We start from the raw sequence: 21,870 nt of genomic DNA on the forward strand, positions 1-21,870 counted from the left end.
ATTTAACAAAACTGTGCAGAGAGGGGCCTGAATCCGGGGGCGAGTGAACAGCAGCAGATGGGACTGTCTGCATAGCAGGGGCCTGGATCTCCCTGCAGGGAAAAGCCATTCCTCAGCATAGGGGAGCATCCAGGCAATGACCTGAGCAGCTGTGTTACCTAATGGTTGGAGCCAGGACTCCTGGGTTCCATTCCCAGCTCCAGGCCGGCAGTGGAGTCTAGTGGTTAGAGCTGAGGAGAGTTGGGAGGGTTCAGTTCCTGGCTCGCCCAGGGCTGTACGGATGGGTGAGGGGCAGGATGTGGGCGTTAATGACTGGCTGTAGCGTCCTCGGGCACCCCTCTGTTCCGGTGCTGGCGTGTTGTCTGCTGCGGAGCTGGGAGTTGTTCCCCTTGGGCCCCCGAATCTGCTCAGGGCCGGAGGCAGCCCTTTTCTCTCTCGTTTTTGGGAGGCCGCGGGGTGCAGGTTCAGAAAGGACCCCTTGGGCTCTGATGCTTCGGGGGGTGTCCTGAGCAGGAGCTGCTGGAGTGCTCCCCTCAGTTACCCGTAGGGGGCACCGTGGAGCTTCCCTCACCTGCCAGCATGGGGGGCAGGGATCCCCCGTGTGGCTTGGGGTCGGCCTGCAGGCAGGCAGACCTCACACCCTCCCTCCAGGCCCTGTCGGGCTGGGTTTGGCCTTTTGTTTGATCAAACATTCCACCCCCTAATAAAGGATCCGGAAGAGCCTGAGTGGAGAGTCTCCTTCACCACCACCCCCCTCGCCCCCACCTTTCCTCTCCCCCACCCTACTTGGGGGGGGAGGTTCTTCCTCTCTGCAAACCAGGTCCCCTCCCGCCCACCCACGGGCTCCTGTCTACGGGGTTCTTTCCTTCTTGCACCACAGTGGTTTCTTATCGAGAGCAGGAGGCTTCATTCGTTCATGTGGCCTAGGGGTTAGAGCAGAGGGGCTGACAGCCAGGACGCCTGGGTTCTGGTCCCAGCTGCGAGAGGAGAGTGGGGGCCAGGGGTTAGTTGAAGGAAGGGGGGGTAGTCCAAGTGAGGTCTCCTGGGTTCTGGTTCCCATTTGGCCTCGGGATACAAGTCACTTGTCTCTGCCGAAGTTTCCTCACCAGGCTGCCTAGAGCTAATTCACTGGTGTGAAGTGCTTGGAGAGCCCCAGCTGGAAGGTGCAGGACCCAGGCAGGTTTCCTGGTGCACGCCCAGAAGGCACCCGTCAGTGCATGAGCACAAGGGATTGGGGCCAGGCGAGCTGCTGCCATCCTGAGTATTGGGCCAGGCCTGCTGAACAGGTTGGTGCTGGGAGGGACTAACATACCCGTGTGGGGTGTGGCCCCCCCTCTCCCCAAGGCTGCTGCCTGGGATGGGGCCCGTCCATCCTGGGGGGGCTGCAGGCTCCCTGCCTGGCTCTGAGCAGTGATCAGCTCTCTCCACCCAGGTGGGTGCCTCCCAAAGCGCTGGGCTCGCTTCCCCTCCCGCAGTCACAGCCCTAGATTCACCACCCGCCGGTTCTTGCGCTCACCTCCTGGGCATCGTATGCACGCACCCGCTCAGCTCCACCCATAGGCGCTCATGCAGCGACACAGATGCTCGTACCAACCCCCCCCCCTGCGCACACACTAGTGCGGGTGTGCAAATGCACGCATTGCACCCCCCTCACCTGGATGCTCACGCGCACGCCCTGCACACTTGCTAGGCACCGGCCTGCATGTCTGCCTGCTCAGTACACCCACGTGCTCCGCTCACGCACGGCTGGGGTTGCACACCCCTTATCGCTGTGTGTGTGTGTGTGTGTGTCTGTCTCTCTCTCTCTCACATGCTCACTGCAAATCACACACACGCACGCCTGGACACTCACTATTCTCACACACACAGAGCTATGCTCACACTCACAAGCCCTACTACACATACACACAAGTACATGTGACTACAGGCATCCAGATATGCTCAACACACATACACAACCCCCCCACCCCCGCCTGCCACCCTATGGTACTCACCATACGCCTGGCTGGCGTGGCACCTGGTCCCATCGAGCCAGGCTCAGCTCCCCACCGCCCCCGCTCCTGAGCGCGCGGTGCATCCGCGTCTCTGGTGCTCACACAGCGCGGGCGCCACTGCTTTATAGTTTATTTAAAGAAAGTCTTAAGCAAAAAACAAACCACGGTGAACGTGTGGAATCTGTACATGGGTCAATAAATATTTTCAAAAGTAAAGATTTTTTCTTAAAAAACAAACAAACACCCCCCCCCTCCCTCCGGAACAGACCTGCACATTTCGCCGCCTACACGTGGCGGCGTGTAAACAGTTTGGGCGAGTGCGGCAGGGCTGGCACTGGCCCGTGCCCGCAGTGGGGGCAGCCCAGGGTGGTGGGCTGCAAGGAGGGCCGGGCCTGCTGCTAACAGGCTGGCACTGTCCTCTGATTGTCTGGCTGAATAAATCCACCTCCAGTGTTCCCAGGCTAGAGGCTTCAAATATTGCAGGTCCAGGGGCATGCCCCGAGGAGGGGGGGAGAGAAAAATAACATTTAACGTGTAACTAACCCCCTGCCTCCCCCTGCTCCCCCCCGAATCGTTAGGTGCGTAGCTGAGTGGTGGAGGGGTTTGTGGGGCAGGCTCCCTGCTGGTTGGGCACTGGCGAGCAAAGCCCCCTGGAAGGCCAGGAGCTGGGGTGCAAAGGGGGGGTCTGGTTCGCGGGGAATCGCCCGGCTTCACCCATGCGCCGCCCTGCTGGTCGCGGGGATGAGCCGTGTGGCGGGAGCAGCAGGCTGCCCTGCTCTGAAATGCTGCAAGATCCATGAATATTTCTGGCTGATGCTTCCCCCCTCCCCCCCCCCCCCCAATGGCTTTGCAAAGCAAGGCTGGAGTTAGCCGCTCGGGGGGCAGCACCCATCCGCGCGCGTGGAGAGAGGGGTCAGGGAGCCGGCGGCGTTCTGAGCTGCACATCCTGGGTGGGTGCCCTGCTTTCTGGCCTGGCTAAACGGCTCGGGGCAATGCTGCTGTGTTGGAATGGGGCGCCTTTACCCTCCAAGGACCCCCCGCCCCATGGGGCAGCTCAGACAGCCCCCGCCCAAGGAGCACCACCGTCAGGGCCTCAGCAGAGGGCCTGCTGGGCAGAGCCGTAAGTCCAGGGCTTACGTTCAGCAGCAGCCGTTCACCTTTCCTTCCCTTGTGGACGCCACAAACCCAAACTCACGCACACAGGGGCTGCCCGTAGCCGAGGGACAGGACAGGAATGGGGGGGCCAGGCTAGGCCAGCTGGAGGTGAAAGGCAACATCCCCCCTCCCCCCAGTACCAAGTTGGAGCTGGAGGGCTCAGAAGGTGGGATGTGGGGGGGATGCCCCCCCAAGCTGGCAGTGCCACTACTGTCAATGTAGGTGCCTTGTCCCGATGGCTGCATTGCCACGGGCAGCTAGGCACTGTAGGCCGGCCTCAGTGAACCAGTCTGCTCCTGCCCCCTTGCACGGCTGGTTCGTAGCGCCCGTGGGGGCAGCGGGGGGCTCTGCCCCGTGAGCTGGGGGACCCCAGGCGCCCCTGAGGTGAGGTGAAGAGACAGACCAGACGGGGAGGGGGCTGAGGGTTCTTACTTGCGGGGTGGGCGGGGGGTCAGAGCCTTTCAGTCTCCAGGGCCTGTCAGGTATGGCACCACCCCGCCCCCCCCCCGCCCCAATTTGCTTTAGTTGCTCCCCTGAGCTGAGGGCAGGGACCAGCCCGGGGTCACTGCCGGTGGCTGAGATAAGGTTGGTGCAAAACTCATCCCTGCCCCCCCAAGCATGGCCTTCCTGCCCACCGCCAGAGCCACAGGGGAGCAGCCGAGGCCACCCATGTGGTTTGGCACCTTCCTGCAGGGGGCTGCGCTGGGCACGGACCAGGCCCCCGTCACGCCCGAACCCTCTGCACGCTCGGGGAGAAGTGGGGGGCCAGAAGGTGCCTGCTGCAATGGGGGGAAATGAAGCTGCTAGGAGGGTGCTCCCGCCACCACTGGTTGCCACCGGAGGGCAGCACTGAGCAATGGGGGTGGAGGTGGGGAAACAAAACGTGCCCCTGTGCCCAGCCCACCCTGGCCTGGGGCTGGCAAGACAGGCGCTCAGGGCATCAGTGATAAGCAGGGTCAGGCCAGGCCTGCAGCCTCAGCGGGTCTCCTGGCTGCAGGGTAACTGCATTGTTGGTGCTTTGGGGGGGTGCCCTTGTTGGTTGTTTGCCTAATTTAATAGAGGGGAGCGTGTCAGGCCCCCCGTGCAGAAGCACGCATGGGCACACAGGCGTGGGCATATTTTTCTCTCACGTGTGAGCCCCCCTGTGTATGTGTGACCAATGCGGGGGAACAGGCGCGTGCAGCACTGTGGGCCCATGCGCTTGTGCGTGACTGGGGCATGGGCCAGTGTGTAAATGCACATGGGTGTGAGCACCTCTGGGGCTGCCCCCCTCCCCCGTGTGCACGACTACAACCACAGGCGCACGAGGGCGTGTGCACATGTGCCACTGCACAAACACGGGCCAGCAGGGGCCAGCCTGGCACACACTGAGTTCGGGCACACACTCACCCCTACCCTGCCCCCTGCCAACAAACAGTAACATTTGTGTGGGCAGGGCTTGAACTGTGCACCGGGGGGCCGGGGGGGGGCAAGTCACCCAGAGAAGCTTCACCCCCCCCACCTTCACCGTCTCTGCTGCGTCTGTCTGCAGCAACTGCCCCCCGTCGCGCCCTTTCCCTGGGGACACCTGATATGATTTGGGGGGCAGGGGAGCTCCAGCCCCGCAGCACCAGGAAAACGCTCCCTCCCCGCCCTCCTCAGTTGCCGTAAAAGCCGTAGTAGCCGGGGTCGGCGCCCCCGTCCTTGTCGTACAGGTCCCCGTTGCGGGCGGGGGGCGAGCTCTCAGCGCTGGAGGCGTAGGGCGACACCCTGCGGCGTTTGCACTCCGCCTCGAAGAGTCCAGAGTCCGAGGAGTCCACCGACTTGACCGAGGCCGGCTCGGCCCAGCCCTCCGCGTCCTTCCCCTTCTCCTCGCTGGCGGGCAGGGGCCGGACGTCCCGCACGGGCCGGAACCAGCCCAGCGCCCCGGGGCTGGGCTTGGCGGGCGGCTGCCAGGCGGCGGGCGGCGAGCCGAAGGGGTGGGGCTCCTGGTAGTAGGGCAGGGTGGCGTGGGGCGAGGCCGGCAGGGGGAAGGCCTTGACGCCAAAGGGCATGTACTTGTTCCCGCCGTAGCTGCCCTCGTAGGCGCCGTAATCCAGGGGGGCGGCGGGGGGCTGCTGGGAGGCGAAGTACCAGCGGGGGTGCTCCTTGTGCTGCAGCGGTTCCCCGTTGTAGTAGCGGCTCTGGGGCAGCGGGTACTGCTCGTGCAGGAAGGACGGGAAGCGGCTGCCGGGCAGGAGCTGCTGGCAGCTGGTGGCGTCGGGCGGGGACGGGGTCACGCGGTCGCCCTCTGCTGTCGTGTACATCCTGGGGGGGGGATAAACACAAAGGGGGGGGGGGTCAGGCAGGGGTGGAGAGGGTGCCCTGCAGCACCAGGGTTGGAGCTGGACGGCTGGTGTGGGGTGGGGCCTGGTGCTTCAGGGTGGTCTCCGGCCCTGGCTGGCTTCAGCTGCGCTCTGATAACTGAGTTGAGTTTGTGGGGGTCTCGGCCCCGCTCCTGGCTGGGCGTCCCTGCCCGTCGCCATCCCTCCTGCCGTGCTGGCAAACTCAGCAGAGGCCCCAGGCCCCGGCAGGTGAGCGACAAGATTCCCTCTCCTTTTTTCCACCTACATGCGGAATACATTTTGTCACGTGCACCACTGTCGAGGTACTGCGGGGATGTGCGCCAGCCGCAGAAATAAAAAAACCGAGCTAGAAGAGCTCTGTTTAAAAAGTTCCCCGAGGGATAATGACTCCAGCCAGGACAGGTGAGGCATTTTAGAATTAAAGAATTAAAACTGAGAAAGAGAGAAATAAAACACTCAAGTAGCACTTTGGAAGAATAAAATGACAGCGAATGTATGTGCATTGCAGGAAGTATCAAGAAGGAGCAACACCACCGAGAGAGACAGACACACACACACCCACCCACCCACCCACCCCTGCGGCTCCGGGGGAGAGGCGTCTCTCCCATCCCCGCCGCAGCTCTGTAGGCCCAATGTTTGCCTCAGTGGCTGGCCTCTGAGAACTGGGGGGTGCCAGGCGAACGTGGGCCTCGGAGACGCCTGGCAGTGACCCAATGACGAGGGTGCATCAAGGCAGACCCGCCCCCTGGCCCGTGGCTGGACCGGCCTCGCGGGGCAATGGGGAGACAGCCAGTGCGGGGGATACTCACGAGTCGAAGTTGTCCCGGAAGCCCTTGGCAAAGGGGTTGTGGTCGATTTTCAGCTGAGTGATCTAGGACAACACAGAACAGAGTCTGGGCACATGGTCACACTGCGTGTGTGGGGCGGCACGGGGTTGGGGAGGGGGCGGAGGGAGAGTCGGGGGGAAGAAGCAGGGCTGCAGGGCAGCCCCCATCTTCCTAGTGCTTCCCCAACTGCCCCCCCTCAAGCCCTAGGACCCCCCCCCCCCCCCGACACCCGCCCTGAGGCAGGAACTGGGCCATGGGGTGCTGACGTGACACTCCAGTCCCCAACCAACCGCACCATGGGCGGCCTCAGACCTACCCTTCTCCTTGGCACAGTGCCCCCTAGCGGCTGCCCCTGGGCGTCCGAGGGGTTGCCGTGGCCCAGGGAGGCACGGGGGCCCAGTACTCACGTCGGCGTTCTGGTAGGCCGTGACGGCGATGAATTGCGTCTCCGGGAAGATGAAGGTCTGGGTGTTGCCGGAGGGGTAGGCCTCATCCCCTTCCCCCTCCTTCACCTCCGTCACGTGCAGCCGCGGTTGGTACTTGTGCAGCGACTGCAGCACGATCATCTGCAGAGAGCAGGGCACGGGAGCGTCACGGGAGAGGCGCTTGGAGCAGGGGGCGTGGAGCTCATAAGGGATGCTCTGCAGCTGGGAGTGGGGGGACATTGGGACAATCCCTGGTAGGGGGATCCCCACTGTTCTGTGGGTCAATCTATGGGGGCGACCATGGCAGGCTTATCCTGACCGAGGGTACCATGGCCCGCTGGGATAAGCCGTTGAGGGAACGTCAGTGGGATTCATAGCTTTAGATCGATATCATGTGGCAGGCAGTTCCACAGGCTAACTATTGGGCAAAAGGCAGAGCCTTCAGCTGGAAGGAAGGCGACAGAAAGAACAGAACAGAGAAAGCACGAGGGGTCCTGAGAGTCAGCCCCACACCACAGAGAAGCTGACGGTGGGGAGTAGGTAGTGTCTGGAGGGTCCAGAAGCTGGAGGGGAGTGCGGATAGGCTGGTGGGTCTCTGTCCAGGTGACAGGGATGGGTGTCTGGCCTGTGTCCTGCGATGGGGGGACGTTACCCGGGTGACGGGGATGGGTGTCTGGCCTGTGCCCTGCGATGGGGGGACGTTACCCGGGTGACGGGGATGGGTGTCTGGCCTGTGCCCTGTGATGGCGGGACGTTACCCGGGTGACGAGGATGGGTGTCTGGCCTATGCTCCGCAATGGGGGACGTTGCCCGGGTGACGGGGACAGGTGTCTGGCCTGTGATGGGGGGGAGGGGTTACCTGTGTGATGTTATTGGATGCCCCCTTGTTATTGGTGAGCTTGAGTTTTCCAAACGAGACCTCCTGGCGCATCCAGTGGGCCCCGGTGTTGGATGAGTCGGGGTGGATGTACAGCCGGTTACCTGCCAAAACAGCCCCCGGCTGAGTGCCATGCCGCTCCCACGGGCCCACCAGCCACTCCCAGCACCCACGGCCTCTGGGCCAGCCGGTCAGCGCCTGGCGCGGCGACCCTGCCCGCCAGCGCCCCCTCCCGCCTGGAGCAGCACCTGGGACCAGCTCCTCCACCCAGCCACAGGAGCAGGGCCGGCTCCAGGCACCAGCCCCCCAAGCTTGTGCTTGGGGCGGCACCTGGAGGGGGGCGGTGCGGCGCTCCGGCTCCGGGGAGAGCGGGGCCACAGCCGGGCTCGCCGCCCTCCCCCCGGTGCTCTGGCGGGGGCACCAGTGTCTGCGGGGGCACCTGGCTCTCCCAGCAGGGGGCGCTGCAAGGGAGGGTGCAGGAGGGGTGCCTGGCTCTCCCAGCAGGGGGCGCTGCAGGGGAGGGGGCAGGAGCAGTGGCTGGGGTAGGGGGCGCCTGGCTCTCCCAGCAGGGGGCGCTGCAGGGGAGGGGGCAGGAGCAGTGGCTGGGGTGGGGGTCTGGCTCTCCCAGCAGGGGGCGCTGCAAGGGAGGCTGCAGGAGCCGTGGCTGGGGTAGGGGGCGCCTGGCTCTCCCAGCAGGGGGCGCTGCAAGGGAGGGTGCAGGCTGGGGGGGGTGCCTGGCTCTCCCAGCAGGGGGCGCTGCAGGGGAGGGGGCAGGAGCAGTGGCTGGGGTAGGGGGCGCCTGGCTCTCCCAGCAGGGGGCGCTGCAGGGGAGGGGGCAGGAGCAGTGGCTGGGGTAGGGGGCGCCTGGCTCTCCCAGCAGGGGGCGCTGCAAGGGAGGGTGCAGGAGGGGTGCCTGGCTCTCCCAGCAGGGGGCGCTGCAGGGGAGGGGGCAGGAGCCGTGGCTGGGGTAGGGGGTGCCTGGCTCTCCCAGCAGGGGGCGCTGCAGGGGAGGGGGCAGGAGCCGTGGCTGGGGTAGGGGGCGCCTGGCTCTCCCAGCAGGGGGCGCTGCAGGGGAGGGGGCAGGAGCAGTGGCTGGGGTGGGGGGGCCTGGCTCTCCCAGCAGGGGGCGCTGCAGGAGCACTGGCTGTGGGAGCTCCCCCCTCTCTCAAGAGAAGCCTAGAGACAGTGGCAAGCACCAACCACCCCCCTGTACCCAACGCCCTGGTCCCGCCCCATGAACGAGATAACTGGGAGGGGGAAGGGGCCTGGATCTCTCCTTCGTACCTGGCATGTTCCCCTCAGCCTTGCCGCACTGGACCCACTTCCCGCCTTGGTACCTCCAGTGGTGCTGATCCACCAGGACAATGTCCACGCAGACCCTGTAGTGAGCCACGGGGTCCAGCCCGGAGAGGTTGAAGCTGAGAAACGGGAACATCCGCCTGGGGAGGGGACACAAACACAACCCGGCGTGTTACACTGGAGGGGACCCTCCCTGGGTCCCCATATCACATAGCGCGACCCCCCTGCCTCCCCGGCGCAGAGCATCCGCCTGCCCTTGAAATCCCGTGGAGTCCGGCCACGCAGCGAGGAAAGATCCCCCAGGAGGTGAGCTGGGCCGGGCCCCAGGTGGAATCCCAGCCCCAAACAGCCAGGACGGAGGATGTATCCGTGGGACATGGGCTGGAGGAACGTGATGGCAACAAGGGGGATCGGCGTGTGGTGGCCTGGATTATCCTCACGCTATTATTTCTGATGGTAGCGCTGAGCGGCCCCAACAGAGACCAGGGCCCCGCTGTGCTAGGGGCTGTACAAAGACACAGCGAGGCAGTCCCCGCCCCGAAGAGGTCACAGTCTGATTACACAAGACACATACAGGGTGGGAGGGGAAACTGAGGCGCAATGAGAGTGACCAGCCCCGGGTCCGCGGCAGAGCTGGGAGGAGAACCCAGGCCTCCCGATTCCCGGCTTGGCATGGAGCAGGTGCCTTGGTGACCCCTCAGCCAGTCCCATGACGTTACCCTGTAACTACACGCCCCTAGACAAGGCCAATGCAGGGCTGGTTTCCCTGCCCAGGCAGCAGGAATGCCTCATTCAGTCCTGAGCAGCGGCGGGGCCCCGGGGGTATCAAACCAGAGAGATCGACAGAGGGCTCGGGGCAGAGATTGCAGGAGAGCCTGAGGGGGAGGAGGAGATGATGGCTGTTAACCATTCCTGGTATTTCAGCAGAGACCTGGGGCTCCGGTCAGGATCGGGACCCATGTGTGCACATACAAAGACGTGTTCCCTACCTCGGAGAGCTGGGCACAGGGAGGGATGGAGGAGAGAGGGGAAGCTGGGGGTGGCTATAGAAAGTGGGGGGGGGGGGGAAGAAGAGGTAGAGAATGGAGAAAGGAGGGGAGACAATGGGGTGGGGGGTGAGGTGTTGAAGCAACCCCCCTTAACCGCCCCCCCCCCGCCAAGCACTGAGCAGGATTATTTCCCAGCTCTTCCAATTCCGGGTCCGAAGCCGGCCCAGCCAGCTGGTTTTGATCCCAGCCCCCCCCGGGGCAGATTTAGCCGCTTGGCCCTATTTAGAACCCAGAGACTTGTCAACTGACTGTGACAGGTGGCAGCTCAGTTCTGCGTCCCATGCCCAGGCCCCCCCTTCCCTCTGCCCCGCCTCCCCACTTTTCCGGTTCAGAAACCGACACCGTTGCTATTCTCAGCCCTATCGCCAGGCCAGGGAAGGGCTGAGGAGCAGGAGGGAGGGAGGCAGGGAGCGAAAGGGGAGAGGACAGCTGGGAAGGGAGAAGAGGAAAGAGGCAGGATCGGGTGGGGCTCACAGGTCAATTTCAAATCCCTATTTCAACCCCTCTCGTTAGTGGCCTCCCCTTCGTCAGAGCAAGAAGAGGGGTCTAAGAAAGGGAGCTGGGAAATAGGGGACACTGTCTCCCCGCTGCACGGAGGGCCCTGGCCTGGCAGGAACTGGGGGGGATCAATACAACAAACCACATCCGCACATGCCTAACAGTCGCCACAAAGGATCGAACTCGGGACCCACAAACATACTGGCGTCTGCTGTTTGAGTTAGGGGTTAGGTAGCAGGTGGCTGTAAACACCAGGGCCGGCCACAAGAGGGAGACATGACCACACGGGTAAGGCACTCCTTCAGGGAGTGTAAGCGTGGCTCCCTCTAGTGGCTGGCTTTAGGGACTGCAACAGGCTGCTAGTCCCCTTGCTTTGGTTCTGAAGGTTGCAGGTTCGCGCCAGGCAGATGTAGGAACAGCCCTACTGGGTCAGAGCAATGGTCCAGCTCGGCCAGTCTCCTGTCTTCCGACAGGTGCTTCAGAGGGACAACGCCTCAGTGTGTGGCTCAAACTCCCAACGGGGGCAGCCGGGACCAGAGAGGAAACTCAAAAGCCTCTGCAAAGGTGGTACTGTTTTGCAGCCCCCTTTAGGAGATGCTGCCCAGTAACTTTGTGCTTTGTAACACCCCCCCCCCCTCCGCCGCCCTCTTGCTTCAAACCTATTTCAGTGAAAAAGAGGTTTTGTTTGGCACTTTCAGCGAGTTCAGTGCAGGGTGGGAACCACAGAGGCCGCCGAGGGACGACACTGACAGGAGGCAGAAAACGAAACTGGCCGGGAGCACCTAGCCCCAGCGGGTTTGAGAGGCCTGATCCTCAGTGCCGTCCAAATCAACGGTGGCCAAGTGCGGCGTGGGGAGCTCAAGCGTTACAGATAGTGAATTAATGATGGGTAATTATGATGCATGTGCCCAAATCCTGCAATCACCCACCCTGGGGTACAGCTGGAGCGTTGCATTGATGCCAGATTTACACTGGTGGAAATAAGAGCGTCCATAGCTAGACTGACAGTAGCTAGTTACAGATGCACGTTAGCACCCGCCCCCTCTCGGGTTGACGCTGGTTTTACACACTGACCCTCGCCCGATTAGCACGAGGGTAGACAGGCTCAGAACCAGGCCCAGTCACGCTGATGGAAATTGGGAGCAGCGATGCCACCCTTCGGACCCGATTCCAGCCTTGCCAACGCCAACCCTTCAAAAGTGATCAACCAGCCCCCCCTCCTCCCACCGTCGTGAGAGTGGCTTAAAAAAAATCTTGAAATTAAAATTAAAAAAATAGATGCTTTTTTCATTTGCCTTCTGGATTTTGAGCCTAGGAGGGTGTGTGTGTGCGTGTGTGTGTGTGTGTGGGGGGGATTCATGACGTCAAGCCTCTCTCTGCCACCACGACGTCTGGAAACTTACCGTTCTTTTGTTTTAAATGGAAGCCGAGAGTCTCCCATCATCACTGGACTCCCGGAGCTGGGGCTTTCAGAACCACCAAAATCAGGAGCAAATTGCCAGAGCAAAAATGCCCGAGCTGCCAAGCCTGGGATTCTGAGCTGACTCCCCCTCGGAGGACTCGGGAGCGAGTCCGCTGCGGTAAGGGGGAGCGAAGTAAGTTCTTGGGGCCAGGGACCACTATTCTGTTCGTAGAGCACCCAGCGTCACGGGGGCCTGGTCCGTAGCTCCCATGTGCTACCACAATACACAACTAATCATAATAAGACTAAAAGCAGAATTTACTTCCCTCCTGTCCTGCTCATGTTCCTGGTGAAGCCAGGAGCTGAGGACCATGGGACACAAGCTGTCGTCAGTTGCGCCAGCTGGTTTAAATGGGTGACGACTGGGCTGCCCAGAGAAGGTCTAGCTGGGGCAAGGCTGGCCCAGGGTCTCTCTCCAGAGCTCCCATGATCTGTCAATCAAGTATGACCCCCCCACACACGTTACCCCCAGCCCCACACGTGGAGGGGAGAGCGTGCGAATATGGCACTAGCTAGTGAATAAAAGATGGGCCAAGGGCGGGGAGCCAGTAGGGTCCAGGCCACAGCCCTGGGCAAAACGCCTGCCCGTGTTTAACTGGCCGACCTGATTGCTTGCAACGTGCCAGGCTCCAGGGACAGGGTGAAGCAGACGTCCCCGGAGCCCAGGGCAGCTCCCCACAGCCCTGCCTGCTGGGTCTCGGGGCCTCTCGGCGCACCTGTGGTGTGCACGGACCGACAGGCAGCACCCCCACCCCCACCGGAGAGGGACACACACAGCTGCACCTCGGTTGTGTAAGAGAGACACGGTTGGGGAGGGAACAGCTTTTGGAGGACGCTGGGGAGCCCGAAAGCTCGTCTCTCTCACCACCAGAAGCTGGTCCAGTAACGCTATCACCTCCTCCACCTTGTCTCTTTAATATCCTGGGGCCAACCTGGCTACAGCCCAGCAGACACCCTATGGTATGTACACAAACATACACACGCTCTGAGCCCCCCTCCCCCATACAATCAAACACACACAATTGTAACCCATTCAGCACCTACAGCGTATATGCACAAGCACACACACCGAGAGCACCCCTAGAGTGTGCATGCACAATCCGGCATGCCCATGTACACGTCCACAGATACGCACACCCGTGACACTCCCACAACGCCCCAACTGTGCGTTCGCACAGATTCACACCCAAACTGACGCGCACACTCACGGACATGCACAATTGATCACCAGCATAGTCACAGGTAATCTGCTGCGCACACACACACACACACACACACACACACACACACACACACACCCCGAGCCGCTCTCAGGCAGATGTGTGCTCCCTGTGCAGTGTTGCTCTTTAAACATTAACGGCCCCCTTGAAATATTCATCCCCGACTCTCTGCCGGAGGCCGCGAGCGGGACCTTTTGGCGCTTTGGGACCCGGTGCCGGGCTCCCCGAATCCTGTCTGAGCTGAGAGCTGGGGGGGGGGGCAGGGAGCCAGGGGACAGAGTGGGGGGCAATGTGGATTCATTGGGAGCACTGAGGTGGGGACGGAGGGAGCCCTGCCAGAACCAGACCCGCTGGTACTGCTCCGTTGGCATGGGGAGGCCAGGGCATCTCCCTCCTGCCCCCCAGACTCCATTCGACCTGCCGAGCCCGGCTTTCTCCCCATCATTTCAGGGATCTCTCTCCCGCCCTCTTCCTCCCCCTCCCGCCGCTGCTCTTCTCTTCCTTTCTCTCTCTCTCTTTCCTCTGCTTCTCTCGGTCTTTCTCACTTCCTTCCTTCCTCCGCTCCCTCCCCGCGCTTGCCACAGTGCATGATGCTCAAAGCTGACAGGCCAAGGCAGCGCGGCTCGTGCCCCCCCTCCCCCGGCGTGGGAGGGGGATGCCGGGCGGAACCAGGAGGGGCTTTGAGCCTTCGGGCTCTGGGTTTCCTCGAAGCGCCGGCGTTTCTGATAAAGCAGGGCCCGGGGCGGAGTGATCTCAGGGCCGGGGGCGACCGGGCAGGAGCGGGGCCCCACTTCTCAGAAACAGCTTCGGAAAGCCCAGCCCAGGCCTGGCTCCTAGGGCCGGGTCGGACCTGGGGGGGGGGCTGGGACCCTCCCCTCCCTCTGCATGGAAATCCTCCTCCCCACTGCTCAAAGACCAGCCCTGGGGTGTCCCAGGGAGTCATGGGAAGCAAATGTCTTTCAGAGGTCACTTCTTCTGCCTGCTTTCACCCTCAGTTACCTCCTGGAGACCCTCTCGTCCCAGGTCTCCGCTTCTGTACTACTGACCAGTGGGGGCCGCCTCTGAGCACCCAGCCTGCCCCATGCCTTGCACCCTCCCATGGCTATCTGCCCCATCCCCCCAGCCTGCCCCATGCCCAATGTCTATCTGCCCCATGCCCCCAGCCTGCCCCATGCCCAATGTCTAACCTGCCCCATGCCCCCAGCCTGCCCCATGCCCAATGTCTAACCTGCCCCATGCCCCCAGCCCGCCCCAGGCCCAACCTGCCCCATGCCACCAGCCTGTCTCATGCCCCCAGCCTGCCCCATACCCCCAGCCTGCTCCATGCCCGGTGTCTAACCTGGCCCATGTCCCCAGCCTATGCCCAAGCCCAGACTTGTGTAAAAAATGTTACACAAACAGTGTCACTTTTCCGAATAGTTTGGGACCGAGGGGGCGGGTTGGGTGTGTGTGTGTGGGTTAAAACATTTCCAAGACCCAGGTGTTTTTAAATACCAACTCCCTGTGAAAGCCGAGCGCTCCCTGGGTTTCTAAGGAAAATCGACGTGTCTGAAAGAAACGTCTAGGTCTGAAATTCTGCATTTTAATCATGACTCTTGAAGACCAGGCCTGGGGGTTTTGCCCAGAAATGGGGCCTAGTTCTGAGTAAAACTCCCACGATGAGCTTTTCGGGACAACAGAGCCAGAGTTCCAGATCCGACAGGCAGCAAACCTCAGACTCGGCGTTAGAAGCCCCTGGAGAGCTGTGGGTTTGCCGGGTGGATGGGGAGCACAGGGCTGGGATACCAGGGGGTCAGCGTGGTGGAGCATCTGCAAAGGGGAGGGGGAAGTTGGTACAGCCCACCTGCCCGCAGCACATTGGCATCTATAACGGTCCTCGTCTGGGTCCAGACCATGTTCCTTCTACCCGGCCAACCCTTCTGCGGCCACGATCTTCACGGGCTCGAACTAAAACCCTGGCTCCAAAGCGCCCTGAAAATCTGGAGCTGTTCAAAAGCCAACCCCTGATCTGAGCCTGGAGGTTGCAAATGGCCCCTATCCAGAACTGCCCCGAACCAGACCCACTGCCCCGCTTTCAGCCAGGCACCTCCCACGACACAGCCATTCTCCTCCTGCCCCACACAACGGGGAGTTCCTTTCCCATGGGAGCTTTGGTTTTATTTCAGCTCGGCGGTATCCTGGAGCGGTTGCACCCCTCCTGCACCGGGATACTTCTACCACACAGTGCCGGCGCCGTGCCATGGTGACTCGCTGCAGACCAGGGCGGCGGGGTGTGTATGGGAGGGATACACTGAGCTGAGCAGCTGCCTAGCGTCTTAAGATCTTTGGTGCTCCCAACTTTCACAGACCCAAGCAGGCTGGATCCTGAGTGGAGTTCAATGGAGCTCCCATCAGCTGGGAATCCACTCAGCGAGCCGGTTTCCCGCCAGCTTTCCTTGCTCGATTAGGCAAACGAATTTCCCAGACGCTTGCCCCGAGCTCCCCTGGGTCTGGGGAGCGGGAGCGCTTTGCTGCTCCCAGGGCACCAGGATCTCCCCAGAGACGTGCTGAGGGTTTTCATGGCTGTGTCAGCAACGTATTGCCCCATATGCGTATGGGGCAGGTGGGGCGGGGGCTTCTCAGGCCTGGTCTCGGGGCCGTTAAACTGGTCCTGGGCAATGGAAGCCGGAGCAGGCCGTGCGTTGTATCCTACATGCAGCCCAAAGCAGCACCTGCGCACTGAAACGAAGCCACTTCTGGAGTGGAGCATGTCAGTGGGCAAACAGCTCACAGCGGCGGGGAGACCCCTGCCTCAAAGAAAGCGCCCCCTGGAGTGGATTTTCACGCCAGCATCCTTGTGCTCAGTGACTCCTGAGTTACAGCAGGGGGAGGGGAATCAGGCCCCCAGTTTTAACCCAGTGCTTAGGGTTAGGCCCCCTCTTTCTCTGTGTCCCAGGCTTTTGGGTCCCAGGGCATTTAAGTGCCTCTGGAAGTTTATACAACACCCCCCCCACACACACACTGAATCATAGTATCTGAGCACCCAAGGGTGGTGGTGGGGAAATCAAGCCCCTGAATTATACACCCTCCCATTAAGGGTCCGGAAACCTGTTAATGAAGACTCACAAAGCCCTGCGCCAGGAGGTGGGTATCATTTTACCCGTGGGGAAACTGAGGCAAGGAGGCCTGACTATGGCAAAGCTGGGAGTGGAACCCAGGCATCCTGCCCGTCCGATCCCTACATGCTAACCACTGGGATACAGCAGACTTGGGGCTTTTGGAAGGCCAATGCTGCCCTCATGTGGGTGGGGGGGAGAATTTGCTATGCCGGGTCTCGCCTCCCTCCCCCCATAGCTATGATCCCCGACAGGCATTTCTGCTGCCTCTCAAATCGCGTTAGCGGCAGGCCCCGCTATTGATGGGTTGGGTCTCCCGTATCATCCCCAGTCCGTTTGGGACGGAGATAATCCTCTCTGTTTGGCTTTCCCACGCGGGGGTAAGACCCAGGGACGGAGCAGGGGTGGGGACAGACCGGGGAGCTCTTTGGACTGCATCAGCCAGCGCTTAGCAGGATCTCAGAAGGAGCAATGGGCGAGCTGCTCGAGTACATGCCCAGGGTCTCCTCAGACAGCTAGGCCACGCTGCCGCCCTCACTGCCGCCGGTAAGTCTACATGTGCCACCCTCACGCCTCTAACTGCAGTGTCGCCAGACCCCTTGTGTGCATAGCCCAGACTTCCAGCGAGTTCGAAATGAAGGGCCGGATCCTCCGAAGCCTTCGATGGAGCGACACCAGTTAACCCCAGCTGAGGTCATTTTGAGGTCTAACTCTCATAGGCACCAGTTTGCACCAGCCAGGGATCTGACCCTTTAGATTACAGGCAAACCGGTTCATTGCTCTTATGTTGCATAGCCAACGGCTGTCCGATCAGTGCAAGCTACACCGCTTTGAAACACACCAGTTTCCCAACCCATGTACACAGGGGGCCTGATCTTGGTTGCCTGGGTGTCAATAAGGAGTAACTCCACTTTGTGTTCGTAAAGGGCCTAGTGCGATGGGGTCCTGATCTTGCCTGGAGTTTCTAGGTGCTACTTTAATACAAATAAAGAAGAATATTATAATGATAGAAGTTAATAAAGTACATGTAGGAGCTGAAGAGACACAGTCAGGCAAAATCGTCCCATTCAGTTACATCACATGAAGGCAGACAACTAAATATTGACAATTTTTACAAGTGCTTGTATACAAATGCAAGAAGTTTAAATACTAAAGATGGGTGGACTTGAGTGCCTGGTATTAAATAGGATATTGATAGAATAGGCATCACAGAAACTTGATGGGCTGATGATAATCAATGGGTAATACGAGGGTACAAAATGTCTAGGAATGACAAAGTAGGTCATGCTGGTAGGTGAGTGGCACTATATGTGAAAGAAAACAGTCAAACATAGCAAAAATCTTAAATGAATCAAACTGCATCATAGAATCGCTACGGATAGAAATTCCATGCTCGAAATTCCATGCTCAAAGAATATAGCAGTAGGGATATACCACTGACCGCCTGACCAGGATGGCAATAGTGACTGTGAAATGCTCAGGGAAATTAGAGAGGCTACAAAACCAGAAACCCCAATAATGATGGGGGATTTCAACTATCCGCATATTGACTGGGAACATGTCATCTCAGGAAGAGATACAGAGATAAAAATCTCTAGACACCATGAATGGCTGCTTCTTGGGGTAGCTAGTCCTTGCACCCACAAGGGGAGAGACAATTCTTGATTTAGTCCTAACTGGTCCAAAAGGTGAATATAGCTCAACCGCTCAGTAATAGTGACCATAATGTAATTAAATTTAACATCCTTTGGGGGTTAGGAGGAGTACCAGAGAAAATCACCACAGCAGCATTTAACTTCAAAAAGGGGAACTACACAAAAATGAGGAGATCGGTTAAACAGAAATTGAAAGGAACAGTCACAAGAGTGAAATGCCTGCAAACTGCATGGAAACTTTTTAAAAACACCATAAGAGATGCTCAAACTATATATGCCCCAAGTAATAATAAATAAATAAATAAATAAATAAATAAAAAATAATAACCAGGAAAGGGACCAAAGGGACCACAGTAAACAGAGTTAAAGAGATGCTTAGAGACAAAAAGACAGGTTTTAAAAATTGGAAGTCAAATCCTACTGAGGAAAACAGAAAAGAACAAACTCTGGCAAGTCGAGTGTAAAAATATAATTAGGCAGGCCGGAAAAGCATTTGAAGAGCAACTAGCAAAAGACACACACAAAAATGTTGCTGTTAGTTTTAAGAATATCAGAAGCAGGCTGCCTGACAAACAAATCAATGGGGTCCACTGGTTGATTCAGACGCTACAGGATCACTCAAGGAAGACAAGGCTGTTACGGAAACATTAAATGAACTTTTTGCATCTGTCTTCACTGCAGAGGATGTGAGGGAAATTCCCACACCAGAGACATTCTTTTTGGCAACAAATCTGAGAAGTGGTTCCAGAATGAGGTGTCAGTAGAGGAGGTTTTGGAACGAATTGATAAATTAAATAGTAATAATTCACCAGGACCAGATGGCATTCATCCAAGAGTTCTGAAGGAACTCAAATATGAAACTGCAGAACTACTAACTGTGGTATGTAACCTATCACTTAAATCAATCTCTGTACCAGATGACTGGTGTTTAGCTAATGTAACGTCGATTTTTTAAAACGGCTCCAGAGGCGATGCTGGCAATTACAGGCCAGTAAGCCTGACTTCAGTACCAGGCAAATTGATGGAAACTATAATAAAGAACAGAGTGATCAGACATATAGATAAACACGATAGGGAAGGGAAAACATACCTCACCAATCTATTAGAATTCTTTGAGGGTATCTATAAACACGTGGACAAGGGTGACCCAGTGGCTATAGTGTACTTGGACTTTCAGAAAGCTTTTGACCAGGTCCCTCCCCAAAGGCTCTTAAGCAAAGTAGGCAGTCATGGGATAAGAGGGAAGGTTCTCTCATAGATCAGTAACCGGTTAAAAGATAGGAAACAATGGGCAGGAACAAATACGTTTCACAGTGGAGAGAGGTGAATATCGGGGTCCTCCAAGGATCTGTAGTGGGACTAGTGCTGTTCAACACATTCCTAAGTGGTCTGGAAAAAGGGGTAAGGAATGAGGTGGCAAAGTTTCAGACGATACAAAATTACTCAAGACAGCTAAGTTGAAAGCAGACTGTAGAGAGTTACAACGGGGTCTCACAACACTGGGTGACTGGGCAACAAAATGGCAAATGAAATTCGGGGTTGATAAACACAAAGTAATGCACATTGAAAACACAATCCCAACTATGCATGCAAAATGATGGGGTTTAAATTAGCTGTTACCATTCAAGAAAGATCTGGGAGTCATCAAGGATAATTCTCTGAAATCATCTGCTCAATGCGCAGCGGCAGTCAAAAAAGCGAACGGAATGTTAGGAACCATTAGGAAAGGGGTAGAGAAATAAGACAGAAAATATCATGATGCCACTATATAAATTAATGGTACACCCACACCTTGTACTGCATGCAGTTCTGGTCACCCCATCTCACAAAAGATGTATTAGAATTGGAAAAAGGACAGAGAAGGGCAACAAAAAATGATGAGGGGGATGGTACAGCTTCCGTATGAGGAGAGACTAAAAACACTGGGACTTTTCAGCTTCAAAAAGAGACGACTAAGGGGGGATAGGATAGAGAGCTATAAAATCATGAATGGACTGGAGAAAGGGACTAGGGAAGTGTTATTTACCCCTTCACATAACAAGAACCAGGGGTCACCCAATGAAATGAATAGGCAGCAGGTTTAACACAAACATAGGGAAGTATTTCTTTGCCCAGTGCACAGTCAACCTGTGGAACTCATTGCCAGAGGATGTGGTGAAGGCCAAGACTATAAAAAAAAAAAAGAGATAAGTTCCTGGAGGACAGGCCCACCAATGGCTATTAGCCACGATGATCAGGGACGCAGCCCCATGCTCTGGGTGTCCCTAAACCTCTGACTGCCAGAAGCCGGGACTGGATGACAGGGATGGATCACTCGATAATTGCCCTGTTCTGTTTGTTCCCTCTGAAGGGCCTGGCACAGGCCCCTGTCAGAATACAGGACACTGGGCTAGAGGGACCATTGGTCTGACCCAGCCTGGCCATTCTTCTGGTCTTATAGTCAATAGGTTACAGGGCTCAATTCTCCTCCCACTTACCCCAGGTTCACACTGGTGTAACTCATTGGCGTTACTCTGGATTAACACCAGTGGGAGTGCACAGAGCATCAGGCCCCTCAGCGTACAAACTGGTGTGAGGTCACAGTTGCTTCCCCCATTGCTTAGGTCATGGCTGACTCTAGCCCACTGGGCTAGTAGCAATGTGTCCCGGACACAGGCTGTTTCCACAGGCACGTGGAATCGCTTCCCATGACCACCCCCCCAGGTACCACCCACCTCACTCACTCACTCACTCCACCCCACGCCAACAGCAGCAATGCGGTGTCAGGGAGTCGCTCCCCGTGGGCCCTGCAGCGTTTCAAACTTCCTCCCGGGCTGATGGTTTGGCTGTTTTTCCACAGAGCTCCTCTTTTGCTTTTTTAATTGCACATCGAGGCGGCAGCAAACGGAGCGTAACAGACCACACAAGTGTCCACACGCACACCTCCCATTGGCACCGACAGACGATGCGACGCGCACACACAGGCCCACACGATGAGCTGCAAAGGGGAGGCACCCTGGGGACAAGGGGCCTTAAAATTAGAGCCAGACCAAAAAACAACAACAAAAAAATGGATGATCTGGTTCACTGGCAGTTTTGAAAGGTTAAAAAAAAAAAAAACACATTTGGGGGGGTCAAAGGAAACGCTTTGTTTGACCCAAAACGTTTCGATTTTGAGCATTCTTAAATAGTTTTGAATCTGAAAAGAAAATAAAGGCAACATCAAACCGGAAAAATCAAAATGTTGCGATTCCCCCACCCACCCACCGCCGAACAATTTGGTGAAACTGACGCAACCTGCGAATGGTTTGCTCACGCGTTTTTGCCCCGAGACTTTCAGCTGAAAATTTTTGCCCACCTCTAATGAAAACCCTCTTCCGGCTGGCTCCTTAGCTGGTATCTATTGATGTAGCACTACTGACGTCAGAAGAGCTCCGCTGACTTACAGCGGCTGGGGAGCCGGACCTCGGAACGAAGACGCCGGGCCGGATTCTGCGCTACATCACGGCGGCAGAGCAGAGAACCAGCCCTCTCGGCTCTATCGTTCAAAGTGCTTCTCCTAATCCAGATACGGCAGGTGGAGCAACACTGCTGTATCGTCCCCACCTGCAGAGCGCTGGCTGGCCAGAGACACATGGATTGGTGTGACCAAGCCGTTCTTAAAGGTCGTGTACTTTTAAACAACTGTGCAGATGTTCCTGAACACTCCGATTTCAGCAGGTTTCCAACCCTTCCCCTGATCTTTCATTTGAGGATCTTAAAGCACTTTGCAAAGACTAATGTATGAAAGCTGACAATCTCCCCCCAGGAGGTGGGCCACCCCAAGTTAAAGATGGAGAAACCGAAGCGTGGTGTCTTGGCCCAAGATCACAGAGAAAGAGCTGGGGATAGAACCCAGGAGTCCTGCCTCAGGCCTCTGCATGCCGACCACAGCCTGAAATAGAATCCGTCGTCCAGCCTGTCTGTGACCACCAGCCCCCCTGCCCAAGGAATAGAAGCCAGGAGTCCCAC

General features: G+C 58.2%; 1 protein-coding gene across 1 annotated transcript in view; it reads right to left on the reverse strand.

Moving 5' to 3' along the window:
- Positions 1–3,812: 3,812 nt before the first annotated feature.
- The window catches only part of TBX21 (T-box transcription factor 21), a 35,470-nt gene continuing 17,412 nt past the window's right edge, over positions 3,813–21,870 (reverse strand). The window contains exons 2-6 of the mRNA XM_054014516.1: positions 8,887–9,041; positions 7,585–7,706; positions 6,708–6,866; positions 6,283–6,344; positions 3,813–5,435 (exon numbers count right to left, since the gene is read on the reverse strand). Coding sequence (XP_053870491.1) covers positions 4,787–5,435; positions 6,283–6,344; positions 6,708–6,866; positions 7,585–7,706; positions 8,887–9,041 — 1,147 coding nt within the window. The 3' untranslated portion in view covers positions 3,813–4,786. The remainder of the gene's footprint in view (positions 5,436–6,282; positions 6,345–6,707; positions 6,867–7,584; positions 7,707–8,886; positions 9,042–21,870) is intronic.

The sequence above is a fragment of the Malaclemys terrapin genome, chromosome 25 (genome assembly GCF_027887155.1).
Source record: "Malaclemys terrapin pileata isolate rMalTer1 chromosome 25, rMalTer1.hap1, whole genome shotgun sequence".
NCBI lineage: Eukaryota > Metazoa > Chordata > Testudines > Emydidae > Malaclemys > Malaclemys terrapin.